Source organism: Plectrocnemia conspersa, unplaced genomic scaffold (genome assembly GCF_051122295.1).
Source record: "Plectrocnemia conspersa isolate PC_06_02 unplaced genomic scaffold, ASM5112229v1 ptg000005l, whole genome shotgun sequence".
NCBI lineage: Eukaryota > Metazoa > Arthropoda > Insecta > Trichoptera > Polycentropodidae > Plectrocnemia > Plectrocnemia conspersa.
In genome coordinates, this window is record NW_028277169.1 from 22,732,557 (window position 1) to 22,755,077 (window position 22,521).

Below are 22,521 nucleotides of genomic sequence, written 5' to 3' on the forward strand. Positions count from 1 at the left end.
TATTGGTCTTGAACGAAGCTCTTATTGGGGTAATGGTTAGATTAATTTGCGAAAACCCGCGTTCATGTTTACCTGAAAAAAATAGGAATAGAATTCAGAGCACACACCAAACGCAATATTTTTTTAGGATGTCTTTTCGAGAATGTATACGCGAAACCACGAATCATTTCTTTCGTTTATGGTAGTCTGATTAACATGATTTAAATCGAATCTTTCAACGTAGAATAAAATGTTTTCGAGTCAATAAAAGGATCATTTATGGAAAAAGTTTCATGGTGTGAAATGTACAGCATGTGCAGCACATTTATAATAAGATCCAAAATCAGGGTCGTAATTTGCCCCCCTTGAATTTAGCCAGAAAACTGTATGTCATTTAATAAAATACTATGAATTTTAATAAAATCAATATATAAAGAAAAACAATCTCGAAAATATTTTTAAGAATATGTCATTTCAGTGAAATCATATTGGAATACATTTTCACCAGTGAAATATAATTTATCTGGCAGGTATGAGTGAAATTTGTAGAAATATATACATTTACATACTTATTATAACTTATCTAGATGCGATGTATAAATAGTTGTATTTTTCAGTGAAGTTATATTTTCATTAGTGAGCTCCAAATATAATTTTACCAGTAGATACATATATTTATAATAGCGAAAATATGATTCAACTGATCTAGTGAAATTATATGCTTTTCTAAAATGGCTGAAACTCAATTTGACAGTTGCGAAACGTAAATTTGCTGTTCAAACCCAAAGCTAACCAACAAATTAAAACTTTCATTAGGTCAAGTTTAAAATACAAACTTAGTCAACTCAACTCTCAGGCGGAAATAAACGAAAGAAGTACAGACAAACGTCGTATCTCACATATTGCTCCATAGTTTGTCTGCACTTTGATAATACACTATACGATAGCTATCCTTATCAATATTACAACGCACTTCTGATATGAGAGTATTGGTAAAAGTGTATTTAAACCGAATTTTAGTAAACGGGAGGGTGCAAAAACAATTATCACTTCTCAGAAGTAAAAAAATTCACGTCAAAAGCAATACAACAATGAAATTAATTTTTGAAAAAAAATCTATGTAGTGAAATTTTACGTAAGTTCTTTTAAATATAGTAAATTACTTATCTAATATGTTTTTTACAGTCTATATATATAGACCTAGAATCTAGAACCGAACAAGTACCCACTACAGCGACGACTTATTACTTTTGAGATGGTTTTTTTACTGCTGAAAAAGGATTGGGTGAAGTCACCGCCAGCAATTAATCGCTAGCAGTTTACCGCAACGTCAATTGATCGTATAATTTTAAATGTTTATCGCCCGATAATACATATCATTTATATAAATTTATTGGTTATTTTAAATTGAAAATAAGGTGTTATTTTTAGAAGTAAGTGCATCTAAAAATGGAATGGGCTTATTAATTATAATAAATAAGGATTGTTTGAAGTATATTAAAATTGAATTTTGGTCAATAGGAGGGCGCAAAAACAATTATAACTTCTCAGAAGTAAAAAAATCACGTCAAAAGCAATAAAATCGTGTCGGCGCCGTGGGAACGCTCAGTAACGAGCGTTCCCACTGCGACGGCAATTCGTATAGCAAATCAATTTTCCCCATTGAAATGAATTAAAATGTATTTAATCCATTTCAAAAGGGAAAATTAAAATGTTAAATACATCCTACCTAAATTAATAAGAAAATTTATTTTTAAGGTACCGAATACGAATTTTTGCTCGTATGACGAGTCAAATTAAAAAACATTTGCTCGTATCTCAAAAAACTCGTAAATCGAGGTTCTACTGTATTTTTATTTGTAGTTTTCAAAAATGTTTAGTTTATGTATAGTATATATATATAAAATTTTCGCACTTCGAGAAAAATTGATCCTCAGTCAATAATCAGTATTTGATTATATGTAGCTTACGAGGATGAAAAAGTTGCCCATCTCAGCTTTAAACATGCCATTAAACGCACATATAACGTTAGACAAGTACATACATAAAGATGATTAAATTAAGTAAATACGCCATCCACCTACCCAAAAACCATTGAGTGCCTTCCGACAGTTTAACGTCGCACTCAACTTATTACCCTTAAACATGAAACTTCTAACAGCGTTTTGCGAGCATATTGACATTAAGCCCTTATAGAAACTAACTTGCGAAGCTTTTCTATGGGGTTAAGGGAGAAAAACTATTGGAAAATAATTTGAAAGACCCAATGTAGTGACTTAACTAGAAAAACTACATATTAATCAAATCCTCGAGTCGCTAATACGGTTACGTATATTTTAACCGTTTTTCGAAAGGTCATCATCGCTTGCCTCAAGTAACCATAAAGTTTGACGATTCGATTATTGACGATAATTATGAAATTACTTTGTTTTATCTTTCGCCCACGAAGTATGACTGAAAAATTGATTGGATCAGTCAAATTTTTGACATATTATATCTGAATGACGTCTTTATGATGATAAGCAATATGTATGTCACAAAGTTTTGTATCAGTATATCTGAAACTTTTAGTACAAATCCCATTATTGCCTCTTGATTTTACTGTTAAATTGAACAAACGACGAGGAAGCGAAAAATTGAATAATATTTGCATGTGAATTAATCATTACAAATTTGCTTTGTGTTAAACCGACAATTGTCAAGTTTTTGCAACGTGACTGTCTCAAGTCAACAATATATATTGACGACATTAAGTATTTTTTATTAACGTTGAAAATAAGTTAATTTAACTGGCGTCTGCTCCTGTGGGGTTTCTTTGTCTCTCCAAAAGAGCTAAACCAATTACGCGTTAACCGGATTCTTTCGTTTTACATAATATTAATAACGGTCTTATTCTTTCAGATGGAGGAAAACAACTAATATAAAAAAGGGGCGAGAAACGATAACGATCCAAATTAAAAAGTAGAAATGTAAACATAATTAAAATGCTAAAGAAAAGACTTTTTATGTATTCGCAAATTAACAAATCGTTGTATATAATAAATAAAAAGTGTTTGCAAACACCCTACTAATTATTTAAATTTATTATACAAATTATTTTACACGATAAGCATAAAAAGTTTACTAACATAAATAAGCATATTTTTTTCATTTAGCACTTTACTTTAACTATAGACTATTTATTTTCAAGAGATCGTTCCATGTAGCAAAAAAATATTGTATTAGATATTATCTTAGATGTTGGAACATTAGCTAAATGTTTAAAAATAAAATTACCACGCGGCCTAATTAATCACTATTTTAATAAAAATAGCAAGAACGTTTTATGTAAAAATAGTTAGCTATTTTTTGACGTTTGTTTAAAAATAGCTTTAAAAATATAAAAAACCCCATTAAAAATGGTGTTTTTTTAGAGGTTTGTTTTTCGAATTGGCAACACTTTTACCAGCGACAGCCAATTTGACATCTGACAGCTGATTTGTGTTCAGTTTGGTTTGCCATTTCACCGTGTATAGACTTACGCCAGAACAACGCAAATTTATTTCGAATTATGCAAATTTATTTCGAAAATCGTGGTTCGAAAATTGTACGGTTAACATAATCGTTTATTCGAGCAAGTAATTCGAATAACCATGGATCGTTTTCGCACCACGCATACTCTAATTTATAATAAGCATCCGCAGAAACGTCGTACAGTGCGCATCGTTGAAGTTGTTTCTGCTGTGGAGCGTAGTATTGAGGAACACCCTAATGAGTATTCGCCATCGCGCACAGCAATTGGAGCTGTGTTTATCCATTTTATGAAAAATTTTGCGGAAATATCTTGGTTTACGAACTTAAAAGATCCAGCTCGTGCAAGAATTGAAGTCGCTTGATCATGAATGATCGTGAATGGGCCGAAAACGAGATTGCTCTTGATCCTCATTTTCACCACAAAATTTTGTTCAGCGATGAGGCTCATTTTTAGTTGAATGGCTAAAGTCAACAAGCAATTATATTTAATAGCATAAAATTATCTTTCCAATAAAGCCAATTACCACGATTTTATGTATTTTATTTCATTTTAAAGTTCAATACCTCTGAAAAAACACCATTTATATTTAGTTCTTTAAAAAAGTATACAGTTTTATTCACGTTTTTAAAATCAAGATAGATGACCGGTAGTTTCAAGTTACGCCACTGTTATTTCAGTCTCTTTTCACTATGTAGCAAGTGCTAATATGACACAATCCTTCATTTATACACTTCACCGAAGTGGCATATGGTCGTGAAACATTTTTTTTATCTGTTTTACAGTATATGCTGGCATATTTTTATATGATTATTAAAATATCAGCTTCGAAGAGATCTTTTCGGCTGTTTTTCATTCTGTACACGTTGAACTACATTCGGGAAGGTCGGCCGCCCTTGAATCCATTAGGGGTTTTCGGTGGTTGATTCGCGAAGGTTTGAGAAGCTGGCTAGCATCACGGCTGAGAGACGAGATCGCAGTTGGCACACAAAACAAGGTCGTTATCGTCAAGGGCGAAGCCATTTGGCAGCCAGGACCCGTTCGCGTTACGTAAGTCCGTTTTTATATTACATAATACTAGGGGGTGAGTTTTCGGGGGTTGTTCGTTGGAAGTCTAGGAGCGGAGTCGGCTTGTCTGTCGTAGTATTACAGTTGTAGACTTATAACACCCGAATTCAGAACAAACAAATTTTCGCATCGTAGCAGCGGCGACCAGAGGCGGCCAACTGTTCACGATCGGAATACTAATTTGATTATTTACTTTTTTGGGGTGATGAAGAGCAAAGTGCATTTTTAATTAAGATTTTTGTTAGCAGTTACCAACGCAATATCGAAAGTGCATATACATACATTGAATTGAAAATTAATTTAATAAAAAAACAACTCACCGGCTGAGAAACTCTGCGATAGATTGTTATCCAAGTTTGCGTGAATTTCCTCTTCAGTCTTCCTAAAACTCCTTTCCACTAAGAACAGAAAAATAGTTTAATTTTTCTATACTCGCAATTTATTAATATAATATATTGTGTCAAAATGTATTTAAGTGGAACATTGCATTTTTATTATTTTAATCTCGAAAAAATTTCAATTCAAACATATCAAAAAATATATACCATATATTTATTCTTAAGTATAAAAAAAAAACGGATAAATAACTTGCAGTGTATTATTTACTTAAAAAGAAAACTAATTAAAATTCGAACCTGTAGAATTTTAACAATGACTTTTAGAAATATGCAAAAAAAGGCCTAACAAAACATTAGTGTAATCGTCATATTAGTACACCCAAGAGTTGCACAATGACCGCGCAGAATTCGAAAGCAATAAATTATTCAATTACCACAAAAGCTCTTTAAACACTTATAATTTGAAAAGTCATAATTTTATTGTTTTAATTAAGTTGTTATAAATCAATTCCGACTAATTTGAAGATAATAAAAACGAATATCGACATAATAAATAAAATACCGCAACGAACAATTAAAAATTGAAAATGATGTCTGATAATAATCGTGTAATTTTATTTTACAGAATAAATAACGCACCAATGTGCACATATTAATTAAAATAATAAAGATAATTCTGGAAAATTAAGTCTGATGGAGTTTGATGACAGGGACGTCATGTCAGCTTTTTCCAGGAGGGCAAAAGATAGTTATATTTTTCTGGCCAAATTCAAGGGAGGCGAATTCCCCCACATGCTTAGAATACACTTCAAAAGCAATAAAATCGATCCGTCGCAGTGGAAACACTCGGTTAATAACGTTCATATTAAGACTTTTTATAACAATATTACGACTTGCAATAAGTGAGAATCGAATGAAGTATATCAAAACCAATAGGAGAGCGCAAAAAACAATAATCTCTTCTCAGAAATCAAAAATTCACGTCAAAAGCAATAAAATCGTGACAGCGCAAATAGGATTTTATTGCTTTTGACGTGAATTTTAGACGTCTGAAAAGTGATAATTGTTTTTGCGCCTTCCTATTGACCAAAATTCAGTTTGAATACACATTGACCAATACTCTTATATTAGAAGTTCGCAGTAATATCGGAAAGGATAGCTAGCATATTTTAAAAATATAGTGTAATATCCAAGTGCAGACATACTAGGGAGCAATATGTGCGATGCCGGTGATACGACATATTAAGAGTGATTGCGAGAATTAAGTAGCAATTTAAAGTTGTACTGGTAAATTTCAGCCATCTTAACTTCCGATGCAAGCATTTCAGGTCACTTTATTTTTATTTCTTCATGAACTTGATGTAACAAGTTAAGAATAGTATTATACTGTTAAAGTTTGACCCATGGATAGGTAATACACAACCGATATTACTATTTAAAAAACAGAAGCTATGACTTTCTCAGCGAATTCTTTTACTTTTTTAACTGTAGCTTTTGATTCAGGCTGGTAGTGATAAAACAATGTTTCATCAGAAGTATAATCAATAATAAATCAAGATCAAAGTGACCAAGCAAATTGGGTGAACTTTAAAAACGAGCGATCAACCCTTAGAGCCGGAAGGAAATTCATCGCATAAATTTTTAAAATTCCGAATCTATTGCTCAAAATGTTTTGGACCCTTTCAAATAATTTCTCTAACCTTGATTCGCCAATCTGTCATAACAATTTGTGAATCAAATTGATGACTTCTTCTGTTGTAGCAGGTGCTTTCCTTCCTATGTTTAAATTCATCTGTCCAGTTTTTGATCGTTGGATATAAAATGACAAGATGTTCCTAAAATGTTTATCATATCTTTATGAATTTGCTTTGGTGTTAAAACTTGTTTGGTGCAGGCATTTGATCACTGCAAGGTGTTCTATTTTACTACTTTCTAAAATTCCATTAATTAAAAAAAGCTTTGCAGACACTAATGACAGTTCACATAACCTCACAAAAAATAATTGTAAAAAAGTCGCGAAGTTTCTATTCTTCCCTTGAAAAGTATGTTTCGATGTTTCGGTTATTTTAAAATAAAAAAAAAGTTAATAAATAAAGAATTGTTTACAGGCAGATCTCCCAATAGAGCTAAATAAATAATATTCTTATATATAATATAATATATAGGTTAAAAAAGTTTCTTATCCCTGAATGTATGAGCAAACACGGTTAAAAATTTGTTTTTTATGGATTTGTATATTTCGAAATTAGAATGACATCGCTGGTTAAGATGAAGTAAATGTGCTATTATAAATCAAACCAAACAAAAAAGTAAATTTTTTAAAGTGTGACAGCTGTAAGCCCAATGTTTTACAACATGGTAAAGCTGTACCAACTGGGTAAGTCAATCAAGTAAGTATTAACCACCAGATAAGTCTGGGAATTGTTGACATCTATTGTGTATAATTAATTATAAATTATTGTGTGTATTATAATTAATTTATAAATAAAAATTCGAGTCTGCTGCAGTAGTTCGAACTCGCGACCTCTGGATTACCAGTCTAGAGGTAACGAACTACTCCATTCCGATCTTATTACAAATTTCAAAATAATTAAAATTAGTCAATTTATTATAATTTTCTTAGTGTATAGAAACAAACTTTTTGCGAAACGAAGGATGTATAATTATGCTTTGCACGCAAAGATAGACACGCTAGTCTGTAAAATATCATTTCGGTATGATACTTGAACACGTATCAGATTTTGTAATTTTGTCACTATCAGAAAATATATTGGTGCCAAATTTGTGATGAATCAAATAATCTCTTCAAGGTACAACCAATTTTTTTTTACACGGAAGATACGTTCCATCAAAAACCGTGTAAAAAAATATGATAGAATATAAAGAAAAATTTAAGATTGGTTTCCTAAATTTAAAAAACTGTGCTATGAAATATGAAAAATCGTGTAAAAAAGGAAATTATGGAAACCCAATAAATAAACTCATCAAAATATTATTTATAGATATGTATTTTAATTAAAAAAAAGATAACACATACTATTTATCACACACATTTATGGCATAGCTTTCATCACTAGAAATGTCTTACATGAGATGTTACTGAGAATTGGGTTTTTTTTATTATCATTTAATATATTTACGAAAATTTTGTCAGAAAATTAATGAGGCAATTTACGAGTAGAACATATTTTTCAAACCAAGGTCATTCGCAACTGCTCTTTGTCGCTTGCAGCTTTATATTATATATGTATGTATATATAATTTTTCATAACATCATTAATGAAATGTTTTTTCTAAGTACAATATGACAAAATAAAATAGTATTAGAACAAATAATTCATGTAAAAATATATTATTCGTTCTTTTTAGTAGATCGTGTTATTTCAAAACTGTGTAAAAAGTGAGCTGAGTGTACTATGAAAGCGTACTTATGTACACAGATACACAAAGCAAGCAAGGTTAATGCTTTTCAAGTAGATTTAGGATCGTTTATAATATTTATGAACAGTAAAGCATTGCTAAAGCTAACACCATATAACATAAGCACTTATAAATATCCATACATTTATGTATAGCATAACAAACTATGCACCAGAAGAGATGATGTGATGGATTTAGTCATAAATAAATAAGAAATAAGATAAAATGGTTTGTTCCTCTGTTAAAATCTTTCTTTGTTTTTCGTATTGAACCATTTGGTTGCCGAGCCTATCCTGACTATCTATACATCAATGTATAAAAAAAATAGTTTTTTAGAAAAACTGTCATTTAGCATTTAAGAAAATACCCTATAACCCATTTAAAATGTAGCCGACATCGACTTTTGGCAAGCAAAGGGTTGAAAAAAAATTATTACTAAAAAACTTCTTAAAAGAGCTGATATATAAAATATGATGGTTTTGTTTTCTACGATTATTCTAATGTTACAAATTCAAAGTTCCACTTAAACTAGTAATAATTATGTAAAAAAATGATAAACTCACTGTTAAGAAAACCAGCCGTTCCTAAGGATTTTCTCGGCTTTTTATCGTGATGATGATGAACATGTTGATTGGAATCGATATGTTGATGGGAATTACCTAAGACATGCAATCGAGAATGAAGGGATTCAGTTCATAACGATGCTTTAAAAAACAAACTTAAAAACAAAGAAAATATTCTGAAGCACAAAGCGTAAAAATTAAAAAGATTAAATAAAAGCCAAGTATATCACACTAATGATGATTTTGAACGATCGAAAGACGACCATGCTTAAGCGATAAAGTTATCATTACTTGTCGGCATTATCCCGGGGCTCGGAGCCAGCTTTTCCATGATTCTAGATATTCGGGTGGCAGCGGCGGGCGGTCCACAGCAAGGTTCTTCAATTCGTTTAACACAACTTCGGTGAACGCGAAGTCGACAATCTGAGATTGAAAACAGTTTTATTAGTTTACGACATTATTGAAAATTATAGTTTTTTTGATACTGACCTGAACAGTGATAGGCTTGCGGAGCTATACCATAAATCAACATATGACATTGGTTACAGTGGCACACTGACGTAACTGCTATTGCTGTTAAATGGTGACCGCGAAGTGATAGCTAAAAATATAAATTTATGTTATCTTGATATAGTTCTATAAACATTTGAACGACAGGACACACTTTTATGTCCTACAAACAAGCAAAATTACAACGTACAAGCAAGTTTTTGCTATATTTCATTTATAATAATGAACAAAATACGGTAGCTATATATTTTTTATATGGAATATCTGCTACATATCTCAGCAATCAATGGAAAAGTCGATAAAATTAATGTCTTGATCCCACAGATGATGCCAGTTGTAGCACATTCTTTTTATTCAATTGATAAGATCATTGTCTGAACTGGGAAGCATGGTACAGAAGCTAGTATTAATGAATGCCGTTTTCCCTAAGATCGTGTGTCTTTTAGATACTTCATATAATTAGTTATTACTCAGAATTTTTGGCAACAGTGCTTCGCCAGCTAGCAATTGCAATTTTATTTAAAATTTAAACTATATTATAATATAAAATACTTACAGAGTGAGCGTTGCTCTTGTTCAGGAACTTGATTCTTTGCTTATATTGTTTGTCTCTTTGCAGGAAAGACGGTCTTGGGGGCGTACCGGCAGGTGGTGTGCCCAAGATATTATTGATATGTTGTGTTCTAAGAGTAATTATTTAATTAAAATACATTTTTATTTATACAATATAATTTTATCTATAAAATACCAACTTAAAGCCAAAAGTGTGTTGCAAAAGCGGTAATATTGCTGCAGCTAAAACTGCCGACAGTGGACTTCCGTACGTAGCGCCCCAAGGTTCGCCTAAAGATTCCTCGATCCACGTGTTCAATCGCGGCATTAACCAGCTTACGATCACATGCGTTTCCTGATGCAAATTGCAACAATTCCATTAAAAAAATATAATATTAGGTGAATATAATAAGATTGTATTGCTTACTTGTGTTCTGTTATATGAGCAATTCTCTAAAACAGCATCAGCTGGTCCGTAGAACGATCCTAAGCCTGATTGACGTTTAATCTAAAAGTAAAGATCAATTAAATATATGATGGTTGATTAATAGAATGATTTGGATATATACCTGGAAATCTTGAAGTTGCTGATTGAGTTCTTCTTCAGCTTTATCACGAGCTTTCGTAAAGATTTTTCTTAAGACATCCTCTTTTTCCGATTCATTAATGAGAATGTCGTCTATTTCGCGTGCCATGTTTTCGTCTACATTACTAAGTGCTAAGGGCTAAAAAAAAAATAGTTTTTCAGTTACAATTATGACTAGACAATACTCCAAAAAACAATATGGATCTTTTTTTTAAAATTATATTAAGATTGAGAAAATTGTGTTTTAACTCCTTTAACGCATGACAAGATATTTCGCATCAAATTAGGAATTGGTATTTATTTTGCTTCATCTTGGGGATGTTTTAGTTGAAAATAATACAGTAAAGTAACGTTACTCATTAACCGTTCGTTTTTAATCTAAAAATATATATTTGTTCATTAAAACATGAGATTATTTTACTTAAAATTTTTAAATATTAAATATTTATTTTTCTTATTATAGATAATAAAACATATATTCAAGAACCTTTCTTCTCCCTTTATACAAAATTATGATGATAATTAAGTGTAAAAACTGAAATGTTTATTTTTGTAAGTTAGTCCTTGGACAAGCAGAAAATTATTAGCGTTTCGAGTTCTTTGTTTATTTTTGACGATTATCTTCAGTAATAATATAAGTTTTAAATAATAACATACCAAAATGAAATATGTTTTAATCAGAATCGCGTTCGAGAGGTGCATTGCATTCGAGAGGTGGATTTTGCGATAGATTTACATCGCATTAGAGCCGCCAATAAATTTCGAATCTCCGTCAAGGAATTCTTTCTGACATCAGTTGCCATTTTATGGCCCTTTTTTTGCTTTCACTTGAGTTGAATATTTACAATTTAATTTATGCAACATGTAGAATCTTCACACATGATACTTTTCATTCAGAGCAATAAAATGCAGACACAATTTTTTTTAACCCAAGGTGAAATGAGCATTTATGAATCAAGGGTTCTCATTATATAATCTTACACACAATACTTTTGTTTTTAAATCTAAAATGGCAGTTCCATTTAGGAGAATGTTTTGACAAATATACACTAGTAAATTATTAATAAACATACATATAATATAATTATAATCGTTAGAAATAAATAAAGGAATAATAACAACATAAACAACAGAATAATAATAATATAAGTGTGAATAATATTTTTTTTTTAAATGTGTATTTTGTTTCGAATTAATTTGTGCCGAACCCAGGAGGTTGACAGCTCCAGAATTCAAGGATTAGGAAGTATACTATTGGTTGAGTATCCATATTAATTTTTATAATTATTGATAATGTAGTTTTAATAATATGACTGACTATTTTTTCGATCCCGCGAAAAGGTGCCGACTACATTTATTTTTATTCGCACGATGCGTACATCACCCTGTGTTAATTAAAATATGACTTGGTGGTATTGGGCGTTTATTGTAGTACGTTTTGAAAGATGAGCCATAAGAATATTTCATTCAAAATTTTAAGTTCTTTGGCCATCACTTTCTCAATGGAAGGGATGACATAAGCTTTAACTAGAGCCTTCTTACGATCACTACCATTCCATTAATTGATTTTTGTTTTGGGTTTGAATTATAGTACCCCAAGTCAGTTGTGATTAACCATTTCTGCTCGTAAGGTGCGTGGGACGCACCAGCGCTTGGCTTTATATTTCTTGTAGGGTGCATCAGGCGCACCATTTCAATTAATGAAATATAACGTCGATTTTTGGGTATTTCCTGTGCATATTTTGAATGGCGTTTTTGCAGTGTTGCAGACAAGAGTTTCAAGAAGCATATCTTATCAAAAAATATCATTTTTACTTGAATCAAGCCGGGGAGAGCTCATTTATCGCGATAAGTCGGGGTTTTTTTGATGACTAAATTTAAATGCAGATGTGCCGTAGATTTCTCCCGAAGGCAATGGTTGGCGATCGTCCTTCGGTAGACATGCGTCAGTGACGATTTTATTGCCTATTGGGTTTTCGACAGTGTCTCGGGTGTCCATAATTTGTGTCTAAGTAAGACTATAGTAATTAATAATTTTGTTTTAATTACTTATTTTTCATTTTTTTAAATTTTATTGTGAAATTATTTAAAAAAAAATAATAGTGCTATCGCTGAATATAGTGATTGTAATGATAGTGATGGGGAGGATTTCATGTTTGATTTTTCATCTTCCAATGATGATAGTAAAGAAAGTAACGTCGAAATTAGGCCTGTTGCCTTGAATCGAAGATGGAATACAGGCAATTAAAACAATAGCGAGGAAGAAACGGTACCTCAAACAAATCGCACCACATCAGAAAATTGGAGAACAATGACTAGTAATGACAATGTACCTTATAAATAGCAATATTTCCACCAAGTGATAAATGTTCTGGGCCCCAAGTTCCCGCAAACTGTATAACCTATTGATTATTTTCAATTGTTTTACACTGATGAGTTGGTACACTAATATAATTTGGGGATTTACGAAAAATTAAAGAATAATATTTTTCCATATTTGTTTCTTTAATTTATAATAAATCAACATCCCACATATTATTAAACGTAGTGCCCTTTTTCGTACATCACTTTGTTTATTTTTGTATAAAAATATGCTATTTAAGCATTATTAGCTAGAATATATAAAATCACAAACAAATATGTACCATAAAGCTACTCATTAAAAGTTTTGTCTATTTTTAATTAAGAAATATATAAAATAATATGACATTAACTGCAACGTTTCATTTGACCTTTGATGGGACGTATTTTAGTTTTTAAAAATATACCTAATATCAGTTTATATACACATAGATATACCTTGTGGATTTTTTAATTGTTGTAAAAAGGTACAATTTTGTATTTCTGCAAGCGATGTAAGCTTTCTTCGTTCGCAGGCAGAAATATCTAAAACTGAGCGGCATGTCTTTGTTATTTGTGTATATTTATTTTTTGTCCCATAAATATTTTAAAATGGGTCGTCGCCCTATTGTGTTAATTTATTGTTATGGATTGTCAACCAATGGTATTTGAGAGAACAAAAAAAATTAAAATGTAATTTAGAGAAATGCAGGTATTTGTTCTGATTTCTTCGTTTTTGGTATTAGTTTATTCATATTTATGCTCTACATATATAATTAAAATTTTTAAAAAGAATTTAACATTTTTCATTTTTCCCCGAGCTGGCGACATACCTAGTAGGAAAACGGTTACGAGTGCAAAGGGTTAATTATTTTTATGCGCCGGTAACTTCATGCAAAAAGTAGCAGCACCTCATTATAGATTTCTTAAATGGTTACACATTTCTTATTCATCACTTGATTTTCCACAGACACAATATTTTCTTGACTACAGTATTAATCGTCTTAAATGTTCATTCTAATATTTTTAAATCAGTTGAATTAACCCTCTCCCATCAGTACTAAATGATAAAAATTTGTGTTTCGCAGAGAATGACAATATATATCTAATTAACAGTAATCATATCATGACTTGCTAGTTGATTAAATAGCAGAACAAAAATCCTAAAAGTCTGAAAATGTCCCTCATATATTAAATAAAAAACACATTTTTTCATTTATGTGCGTGGGAGTGGTCAAGCAATTTTGAAGAATTAAAAAGTTTACACTGAACATTTGTCAAAACTTTAATAATTCATTTTTATAATGTATATTTTTAAATATACTCACAGCACCAGGTACTAAAAATATTGAGTGCAGCTCGTAGGCCCAACGTGGAAGACTTGAAAAAGGCCCTGTGCTATAAGCTGTGCTCAGCAAGTATAGTAAGGCAGCTTGAGGGGGCCTTCTCTCGCCGGCTATCCAATTAAGAAATACTGCTATTCTGCTGATCGACAGATTGGCCACCTTGTCAAAGCCGCCGAAACAATACTGACTTTGCTGCAAATTTAATTTAATATCATAAGTACAAATCTTATATATGATATAACAACTAAAACAATTACGTACTATAATCGGAGTTGAGCTTTCGTCTTCTTCCATAGACATGATATCTTTTTGAGGATCTATCAGAAGCTGAAACATATATTCAATTTTAATTTTACCATTATGAGATAATATTGCATTATAAATAAAATACATACATGACCATGAGGCGATACAGGATATGGTGGCGGTGGCGTACCCGGTGGGGTTACGACCAACTCCCAGTCTTTTGATTCTAAAAGATGAATTAAAGATTAAAAAACATTAATATTAAAATATAATAACGTACGATCCTTACCATTTGTGTTATTGAAATGTCCTAATTGTTCCGGAGAAGACCTGCTTCTCTGATGACCAATCAGATTCGTTTGGGGTAGGATCTGCGATTATCAAAATTTATGCATTATAAAAAGTATACCGCATGACAGTTTAGAATTTTAATCGAGTTAAATAGATAGCAGTGTTGGATGTGTGAAAGTTTGACAATTTAGGATCTGTGACCCAAATTTAATGATTATGTGTAGATTGAATACAAAGTGCCACTCAAATGTATTAGGTTGCTGCATAAGTGAAGTAATTTTCATTTTATATCTGAAAAAATGAAGCTAGAGTGTGACGTTAATATTTTATAGCAAAATTTAGATTGTGACGGTTAAATTAATAGTTTCAAAGAGTGACTTATGCAGCAATCTGATACAATATTAAAAAAAAGACAAATGTTTTACCTGAATGGGTGGATGCGTAACGGCGAGCGGATAGTTCATCTGTACCCCTATCGAGTTGGGTTCTAAATGTCGAGGAGACAAAGCTTGCGGAGGAGGGTAAGCACCCAAGGGGTGAGTTTTGGGAGGAATGCCACCGGGTGATAGAATGTTAGGAGTGCGCGGTGGAAGCGGAGGAGGTGTACCGTCTAAACATGTTACGGGAGGTGGAGCACCCTAAAATTGAACAACAAATCACTTTTGTATAAAGCAATTACATAATGAACGGTGATATAAGCTGAGTTTTTTCCGTACGACACAACAGAGACCAGAACCAAGTATTTTTTGCACACAAAATGATGTTAAATGAGCGCTTGTTTTAAGTATATACTTAATATAATATTGTGTTTATTAATTATTTCACATAGATTAACCATAACAGTTTCGAGCGGTCGTTACCTGAGAGTGTCTGTTCGAGCGTAGACTTTGACCGGTGAGTCCGGTGAGACTCCTGGGAATGTTGCTAACAAGGGGCTGGCGCGGGGGCGTCGCAGGCGGATCTTGAATGAACAACGCTTGCGGGTCTTTGACGATAAACTGAAATGGCCTTGGATATTTTAATACGAATTCTCTGTACAACATCCAACGATATAATTTCTACTCACGGAAGATTGACTCGCATTTGCTATTTTATCTTTCAATTGTGCTATTCTAGTTTCGGCCGCTTCCAAATCTTTGATGTTTTTTTCGGTCGGACTGTGTGCCAGCAAACCTAAAACATTTACGTATCGATACGCGTGCATTTTTTTATGTTTCGATGATGCAAAAACACGTTTATCCTTACTCTGCAAACTTTCTTTATATCTATTCTCGTCTTCCAGCATCATTCTAAACGTTTGGATTTTTGTGTATTCCACTTGCCGTTGTCGTTCTCTCTAAAATCATTAAATAAATAAATATTATTATGGATATTTTTAGTGGAATTGAAATTATATAGATGCATTTAAAAGTTATATTTTAGAATAAACCAGATACTAGGGTGAGTCAAATGAATAAAAAAAACAGCTCCATTACAGAGTAGTACGAATCAGGCATGCAACAATAAGGCACTGCAGAAGTCATTCTAGCAATTGTACAATGGACAAGAAAGTTCCTAAGTGGCCTGAAAAAGGAATATCGCGCAAATATTTTCTTTTGGAAGTATCATTTTCCATTGCACTTACCCTGAAAGCCCTGTATTGATCACTATAAATACTTTTTGTTCAATAAAGCACAAGATAAAAATATATGGTTTTTCATTTGACTCACCCGTATATAATATTGTACTTTATTTTTCGTATTTGACGAAAGAATGTTTTCAATTATGTATGTATTTAAGGCGTGTGTTATGTCAGTTTTTATTTAATTTTGTGTACGGAGCTTGTACAACATAGTTTACGGGATAGATGATCATTTAAATTGCAAATCAATCTATAGACCGTTATCACAATTACAAGTTTTTCTTTATTTTTCGCGGTTTTTACTTGACCTTTTCTGGAGTAAAATGATTCGATCTATAAAGTGATTAATTTCAACAAGGTTCATTTCCTGAACTTTTTATATAATCACTTCTTATCTACATGTAATATTCATTGCACACTTTGACATTCTCGGTTTGGAACTTAACTTAGCTAATCCTAATTAATCCTACATTATAAAAACACTCACGTCTACTGGCAGAGGTGCTGTTACTTTAGACATTGAAACCGTTCTTTGCAGAACCAGCACAGCATTAGCGGAAGCTGAAATCATCACACAAGTCTATTATTCCGCCTGTCCGTCGCAAGGCAGCGTATTGCGATTGTTTAATTACATTTTATCATTTCGACTACATCGTGATGCATGGACTTTTCTACGGCAATGTTGTTGACTTGTAGCAGTCTGTCGCCGTAGCGGACTCCCGCCCGCCATGCAGCGCCGTGTTTTACCACAGACTGTACAATCACGGGATCGTTTCCTGATGTTCGTCAATAAACAAAATATAATCTAACGTAACTTATCTATAATGCGAGCTTATAAACCATCTTATGCTATGTTTTTACCCGAAACTGTCATCCCATATCCTTTTTCATCTTTGAGGACGGTGACGCAAAGTTGTTCAACTTTGCTGCCAGCGCCCTCAAGCTTTCCGACACTCATCTATAACGAAATAAAAACATATGTAATGAAACGCTAAGAATGTTAAATAAAACACAAGGATAAGGTCAAATTATATAATCAAGAGCTTGTGATCTTGTGAGCGTTAAATAATTGGAAGAATTGAGCGCATAAGAATGACTAATGGATTAATTAGTGAAGCTGTACACACGTGTTAATTCCCGTTTTTGGTCTGTTTTTGATATATGTATGACGATAATATTTTTTATTAGAAAATTAACGCGATTTATCAATTGGAAATCATTAGATGATTAGATGATAAGATGAGTACATAGATATTTAATTGTAAGGAAAATCGATATTGTTCAGTTAACATTTAATTTAAATTTGATATGATAGTAATATAACAATTTATTGTAAGAGATAATATTAAATGTAATAAAAATGTAGTAACCAATAATAAAAATAATTATTTATAACATTTTTAAAAAAAAATTAAAACAAGTTTTTATAAGGTTAATAAAATTTCAGAAACAGAATGGAAATTTCTATTGTTATGATTATATGACCAACTTTTATTTGTTTACTGAAATTTGTGGTAAATTATTTAATTTCGATAAATCCATTTCTTGCTGATTTAATAACTATGGATTAATATATATCGGATAAAGATGTATTGTTTTGTATAATGCAGTATTAAAGAAATTATATTTATATATGTACATAAATCATAAGATTTAACTGTACATTAGTTTTAAGTAGATTTTGCTATAAATACAACCAGTTAAAATGTTTATCTATATATCTATGGAATATAAAGGTTTTTGAGGACAAGATAATTGCTGTAATAAAAAAGTCTGAGAAATATCTCAACTATGTTCATTAGTCACTTAAATATGGTATTTCGTTACTCCGTTAAAAATTATATTAAAAAATGTTTTCATTTATTGTTATTAGACAGATGGCCATTTTTAAGGTCTGTATTTATTGGGTCAGTAATTTTGCTTGATTTTGGTAATATAAATATATGAAATGGTTATTCTATTTTGTATAAAAAATGTTATATTTTAAAATAAAATGGTTATTTATATTTCGACTCAATGTTGGTATTTTAAGAGAGAATGATAACAAGCATTGTTAGATATAAAATGAAATGACTCAGTAAAAATGTAATATATAATATTTTTATTCTAAATCACATATAGTCCTAATATTATTGTAAATATGTATATAATAAAAAATATTTGGTATTGTTGCTATGTCGGGTCAATAACTGCAACCGAAGTTTCACTGAACGTTTATCAAAAAGGTTATGATCGCTTATAATAAAAATAATGAACTGGCATATATTATTATTATAAGTTTTTAAAAATATGTTTAAAGGTAAAATGATATTTTAAAGTCAGCATGTAGTAAGTGTTCAAGGATATTGATTTGAATAATAATATAATGGAAAATTCCAGTTTTGAAGTGTTATTTAATTCCTAAAAATCATATTTAACCCACATTTGTTACTGGGAGTGAGTTAATTTTACGTATTTTTTATAATTATTCATTTATTATTATTTTGTATTGCATTTATAGTAAAACTATAGAAAAAAATCAGTGTATTAGTAAGTTTCAATAATTTTCTATTATTAAATTTCAATAATTTATTTTACATATTTTTTATAATTTATTCGACTTTTATGAATTTTTAAATAAATTCAGTGACTCTCAATATTTCGTACTCTTTAATTTATTGGTATTATTTTCTATAAAAATCAGTTACATTGAAAAATATTTAAAAATGATTATTTATTCAGTTATATATGTAAATATATAACTATCTGGGGTACCTCAAAACAGTGAGAGATTGACCACCATAGATGTACAGCGATACCGCACAAAGAGTTAACATAATAAATATAATTTGAATATAGGTCAGTTCTAAAATGTATCAAGCTATTGACATTGATGTCAATTAGCATGTTTTTGCCTTGGAGTCTCAATATTTTAGGTTATATGATTATACACTTATTTATATGAATTTAATGTAGATTTGGAGGTTAGGTTAAATACAATTCAAAACAACTTAGAACACATTTAAAAGTATTGAGCAAATTTGACAAGTGTGTCAATGGTTGTCTATTCATCTCGGACACCGGTAGCTACTGGCAGTCAAGTGTCATACTCAATTCCGCCTTTGTTTTGCTGTCAAAATTAACAGGATGACTTATTTTAGCTCACCGTTTATAAGTACGTCACTAGCGCGATGACAATTCTTATGTCATATCCAAACATAGAAACGGCACTGGACTCGGTCGGGCGGCGCTACGCCCCCCAGCGCCGAAACGCGCGAAACCAGGATGTAGCAAATGACACGGTCACGCGTCGGAAAACGCGCAAGTGTCACGAGCAAATCGGCGAATAACAAATCGCACACAAGGCGGACATTATTAGTTCAGCGGTGCAACTCTTTCCTTGTACTACGTAAACACAGTGCGTTCGCGAAATAATTTACGCTTCGAAAATATTTTTTTGTCAAACTTTATTGACGAAACAACCCTTAGATTGGCAACACTGTTTGCACCGAATAAAATAAATTACGGCCATGTTGGGTTTTAATTATTTTTAAATTAAATTTTAAAATTAAACATTTATAAATACATTATGTTTAGCACTCGAAACACTATTGATTATATATTTTAAATATTCACTTTCAACACGAATTTATGGCCGGCTTGTGCAAACTTTGAACCACTCCTAGCGCCGATTATCCGAAAATGATGGAATTCGATAAAAAAAACGTAAGCGTAAGTGTATCGCACAAATCAGATCGACCGGATCAAGATTGACGCGAAAATTAAGTCATTCGAAACTGACCCGTCGGACCAGATCCATCGAGGGCGCAGCGTCGCCTGTAAACTGTCGAAAATTGATAAAACTAAGCTTATCTATCGTTGTTTACGCGATTCATCGAATCGCCAGATAGCACAAATCGATCGTTTTATGAGAGATAACGGGTCGCGATTAAAAAGCGCACGTCGCGTTAAGTTACTTTGTGATTTTGGTGTAGTGTGCGAGCGAGACGGTGACAACTGTCAAACGGGGCTGCAGTCGCGGGAGGCTTAGCCTCGGCCCGCGCCGAGGGCGATCGGCACGTCGGTTCGTTTAGGTGTAATAAGTGACCTGTTATGACGGGGGCCCTGGCATGGGGCAGCCGCGGCTCTCCGAGAGGGGCGCGGCGACAATTCGGACTATCGTACACTCGCGCGTCGGTACGGCAGGTCGCTCGCTTGCCGACGCAACTTTTCAACAAACTTTTGCGGCGATAACGCGCTAATCGACGCCCATGAACGACTTCCTTGTTTATCAATACAAATAAACAAAACATCACGTATTAAATATACCGAATAACTTATTCGTAAACAAATATTTATATTAAGCTTAAGCATATTTTTTGATTGTCCTATTTTTATTACTAAAACAATTTATATACAAACCCAATTTGTTCGCTTTCCATTACAATTATACAATTCACCAACTTTTTAACGAAACAAAGTTTAGAGCGTATGTGTTGAATAAAACTTTTTTATTCAATTCTGTAACAAAGCGCGTAATGTGTCTCATTTAATATTCAGATTATTTTATTGAAATAATTTATCTTGCGTTACTGGCATCTATCGGACTTTTATAAAATATTTATAACATTATTTAGTGACTATTAAATAATTAATTATGGCTTTAAATAGTATCATGATTATTATTAGAAAATACGTACAATTTCGGGATTTTTGAAATTTTATCTCTGTAGTATAATAGCATTTTGTTTACTATTCACGCAAACATCAGTTAATGTAGAACCCAAAAATAGAACGGAATACCAATATCATTCAATCTTTATGAAATATTTTACTTTAATATAACACATATGGGAAGTATTATAGTTGGCTTTATGAAACATGTAAGTCCAAAGTTGGATATTTTGTTATTTATTATATTTTTGATAAATTCGACTGTAATGTAATATCAAAAAATAATAAAAAATAGTAGTACTTTTTTTGATTTATGGTAATAAAATTAATATTGAATTAAATTATTTTGTATTGAATATGTAATATACTATACGAAAAATAAATTATTAATTTATTAAAAGACGACTATTTACCTTATAGGCAGTGGGCTAAATAGAAAAATTTGATCCGTATGCAAATGCTACCAAAGGCCCTTACTGTTTTTTGTTACAGAATGAAATTAATAAATTTACAGGTTTTAAATGTTCATCTTCCTCGCCTTTAAATTGGCAAAATATGTAATCGCGTCTTGCAATGACATTTTTTGGACTTCTTCATGCTCAAATGCTATTTATAGCAAGTTTAATGAGTCTAGATTAATTGATTGAATTTATTTTCTAATCTTTAATTCATTTTAATTTGCTAAATGCACGTTCTACACCAGCGACAATAGCTGGCAAAGTGAAAAATAATAAAAATACTATAAGTACACTTCAGAGAATTCGCTTTCCATACAATTATATTTTGAAATTAATAAGTCCGAAAACTGTCAAAAATCTTGTATGGTATCTTGAATCGGAACCTATATGTTATGGTTGGTTGCTTTGTCGTTTTCTTAAATTCCACATTGATTTTTTAGTATAAATTGGTCAAGTCTCGATAATTTATTCTTACATCTTATTGCTGTTTTTTTTGTTGCTTTTATATTTTGTGCTTCGCTCAAAATTTATATTTTATAATTTATGAAAACTAATTTTTCATTAATTTATTTTTATACCCATAATTTAATGAAATTATGAACTTAAATGTTTTTAATTAATGTAATTATATACACTTGATTTACCGAAATCATAAAATCATTATTAAAAAAATCGAAAATAGAATTTCAAGAAATCACTATACTATAATAATATTTAATTTAATTTAATTTAAGAAAATATATATATATAATAAAAAAAAAATCCCCAAACTAAGAGGTATCACTCCGATTTCAGAGGCGAAAACGTGTCACTACGATTTCATAAAGAAAACTGATGTTTAAATCATAATGTTATGAATATAAATGAAAAATTGTACTTATAAAATTCCCTCTTTTTAAATAACACTACTACACATTATTCTCAAAAGCACGTAAAATGAATAATTAACGACATAATTCAAGATCTCTAACCTGATGTGAGAATATGTTAAATTAAGGCGGAAAAAAATACCGACCAATTTAAATATTTTAGGAAATTC

General features: G+C 31.3%; 1 protein-coding gene across 15 annotated transcripts in view; it reads right to left on the minus strand.

Annotated features, from left to right (window-relative positions):
• RhoGEF2 (Rho guanine nucleotide exchange factor 2) overlaps positions 1 to 20,575 on the minus strand; it is an 82,951-nt gene extending 62,376 nt beyond the window's left edge. For 3 of the 15 annotated variants that reach the window (XM_088186625.1, XM_088186621.1, XM_088186619.1), the window contains exons 1-20: positions 20,459 to 20,575; positions 17,233 to 17,329; positions 17,004 to 17,147; positions 16,859 to 16,932; positions 15,996 to 16,086; positions 15,817 to 15,923; positions 15,611 to 15,748; positions 15,176 to 15,388; positions 14,749 to 14,830; positions 14,609 to 14,685; positions 14,475 to 14,540; positions 14,196 to 14,405; positions 10,511 to 10,666; positions 10,369 to 10,449; positions 10,142 to 10,296; positions 9,946 to 10,072; positions 9,369 to 9,480; positions 9,171 to 9,302; positions 8,880 to 8,975; positions 4,879 to 4,956 (exon numbers count right to left, since the gene is read on the minus strand). In XM_088186625.1, coding sequence (XP_088042751.1) covers positions 4,879 to 4,956; positions 8,880 to 8,975; positions 9,171 to 9,302; positions 9,369 to 9,480; positions 9,946 to 10,072; positions 10,142 to 10,296; positions 10,369 to 10,449; positions 10,511 to 10,666; positions 14,196 to 14,405; positions 14,475 to 14,540; positions 14,609 to 14,685; positions 14,749 to 14,830; positions 15,176 to 15,388; positions 15,611 to 15,748; positions 15,817 to 15,923; positions 15,996 to 16,086; positions 16,859 to 16,932; positions 17,004 to 17,147; positions 17,233 to 17,329 — 2,236 coding nt within the window. In that variant the 5' untranslated portion in view covers positions 20,459 to 20,575. Of the gene's footprint in view, positions 1 to 4,878; positions 4,957 to 8,879; positions 8,976 to 9,170; positions 9,303 to 9,368; positions 9,481 to 9,945; positions 10,073 to 10,141; positions 10,297 to 10,368; positions 10,450 to 10,510; positions 10,667 to 14,195; positions 14,406 to 14,474; positions 14,541 to 14,608; positions 14,686 to 14,748; positions 14,831 to 15,175; positions 15,389 to 15,610; positions 15,749 to 15,816; positions 15,924 to 15,995; positions 16,087 to 16,858; positions 16,933 to 17,003; positions 17,148 to 17,232; positions 17,330 to 19,516; positions 19,780 to 20,458 lie in introns of those variants that run through there. The other 12 variants (XM_088186622.1, XM_088186620.1, XM_088186628.1 and 9 more) reach the window with 7 other exon arrangements.
• Between the last annotated feature and the right edge of the window lie 1,946 nt (positions 20,576 to 22,521).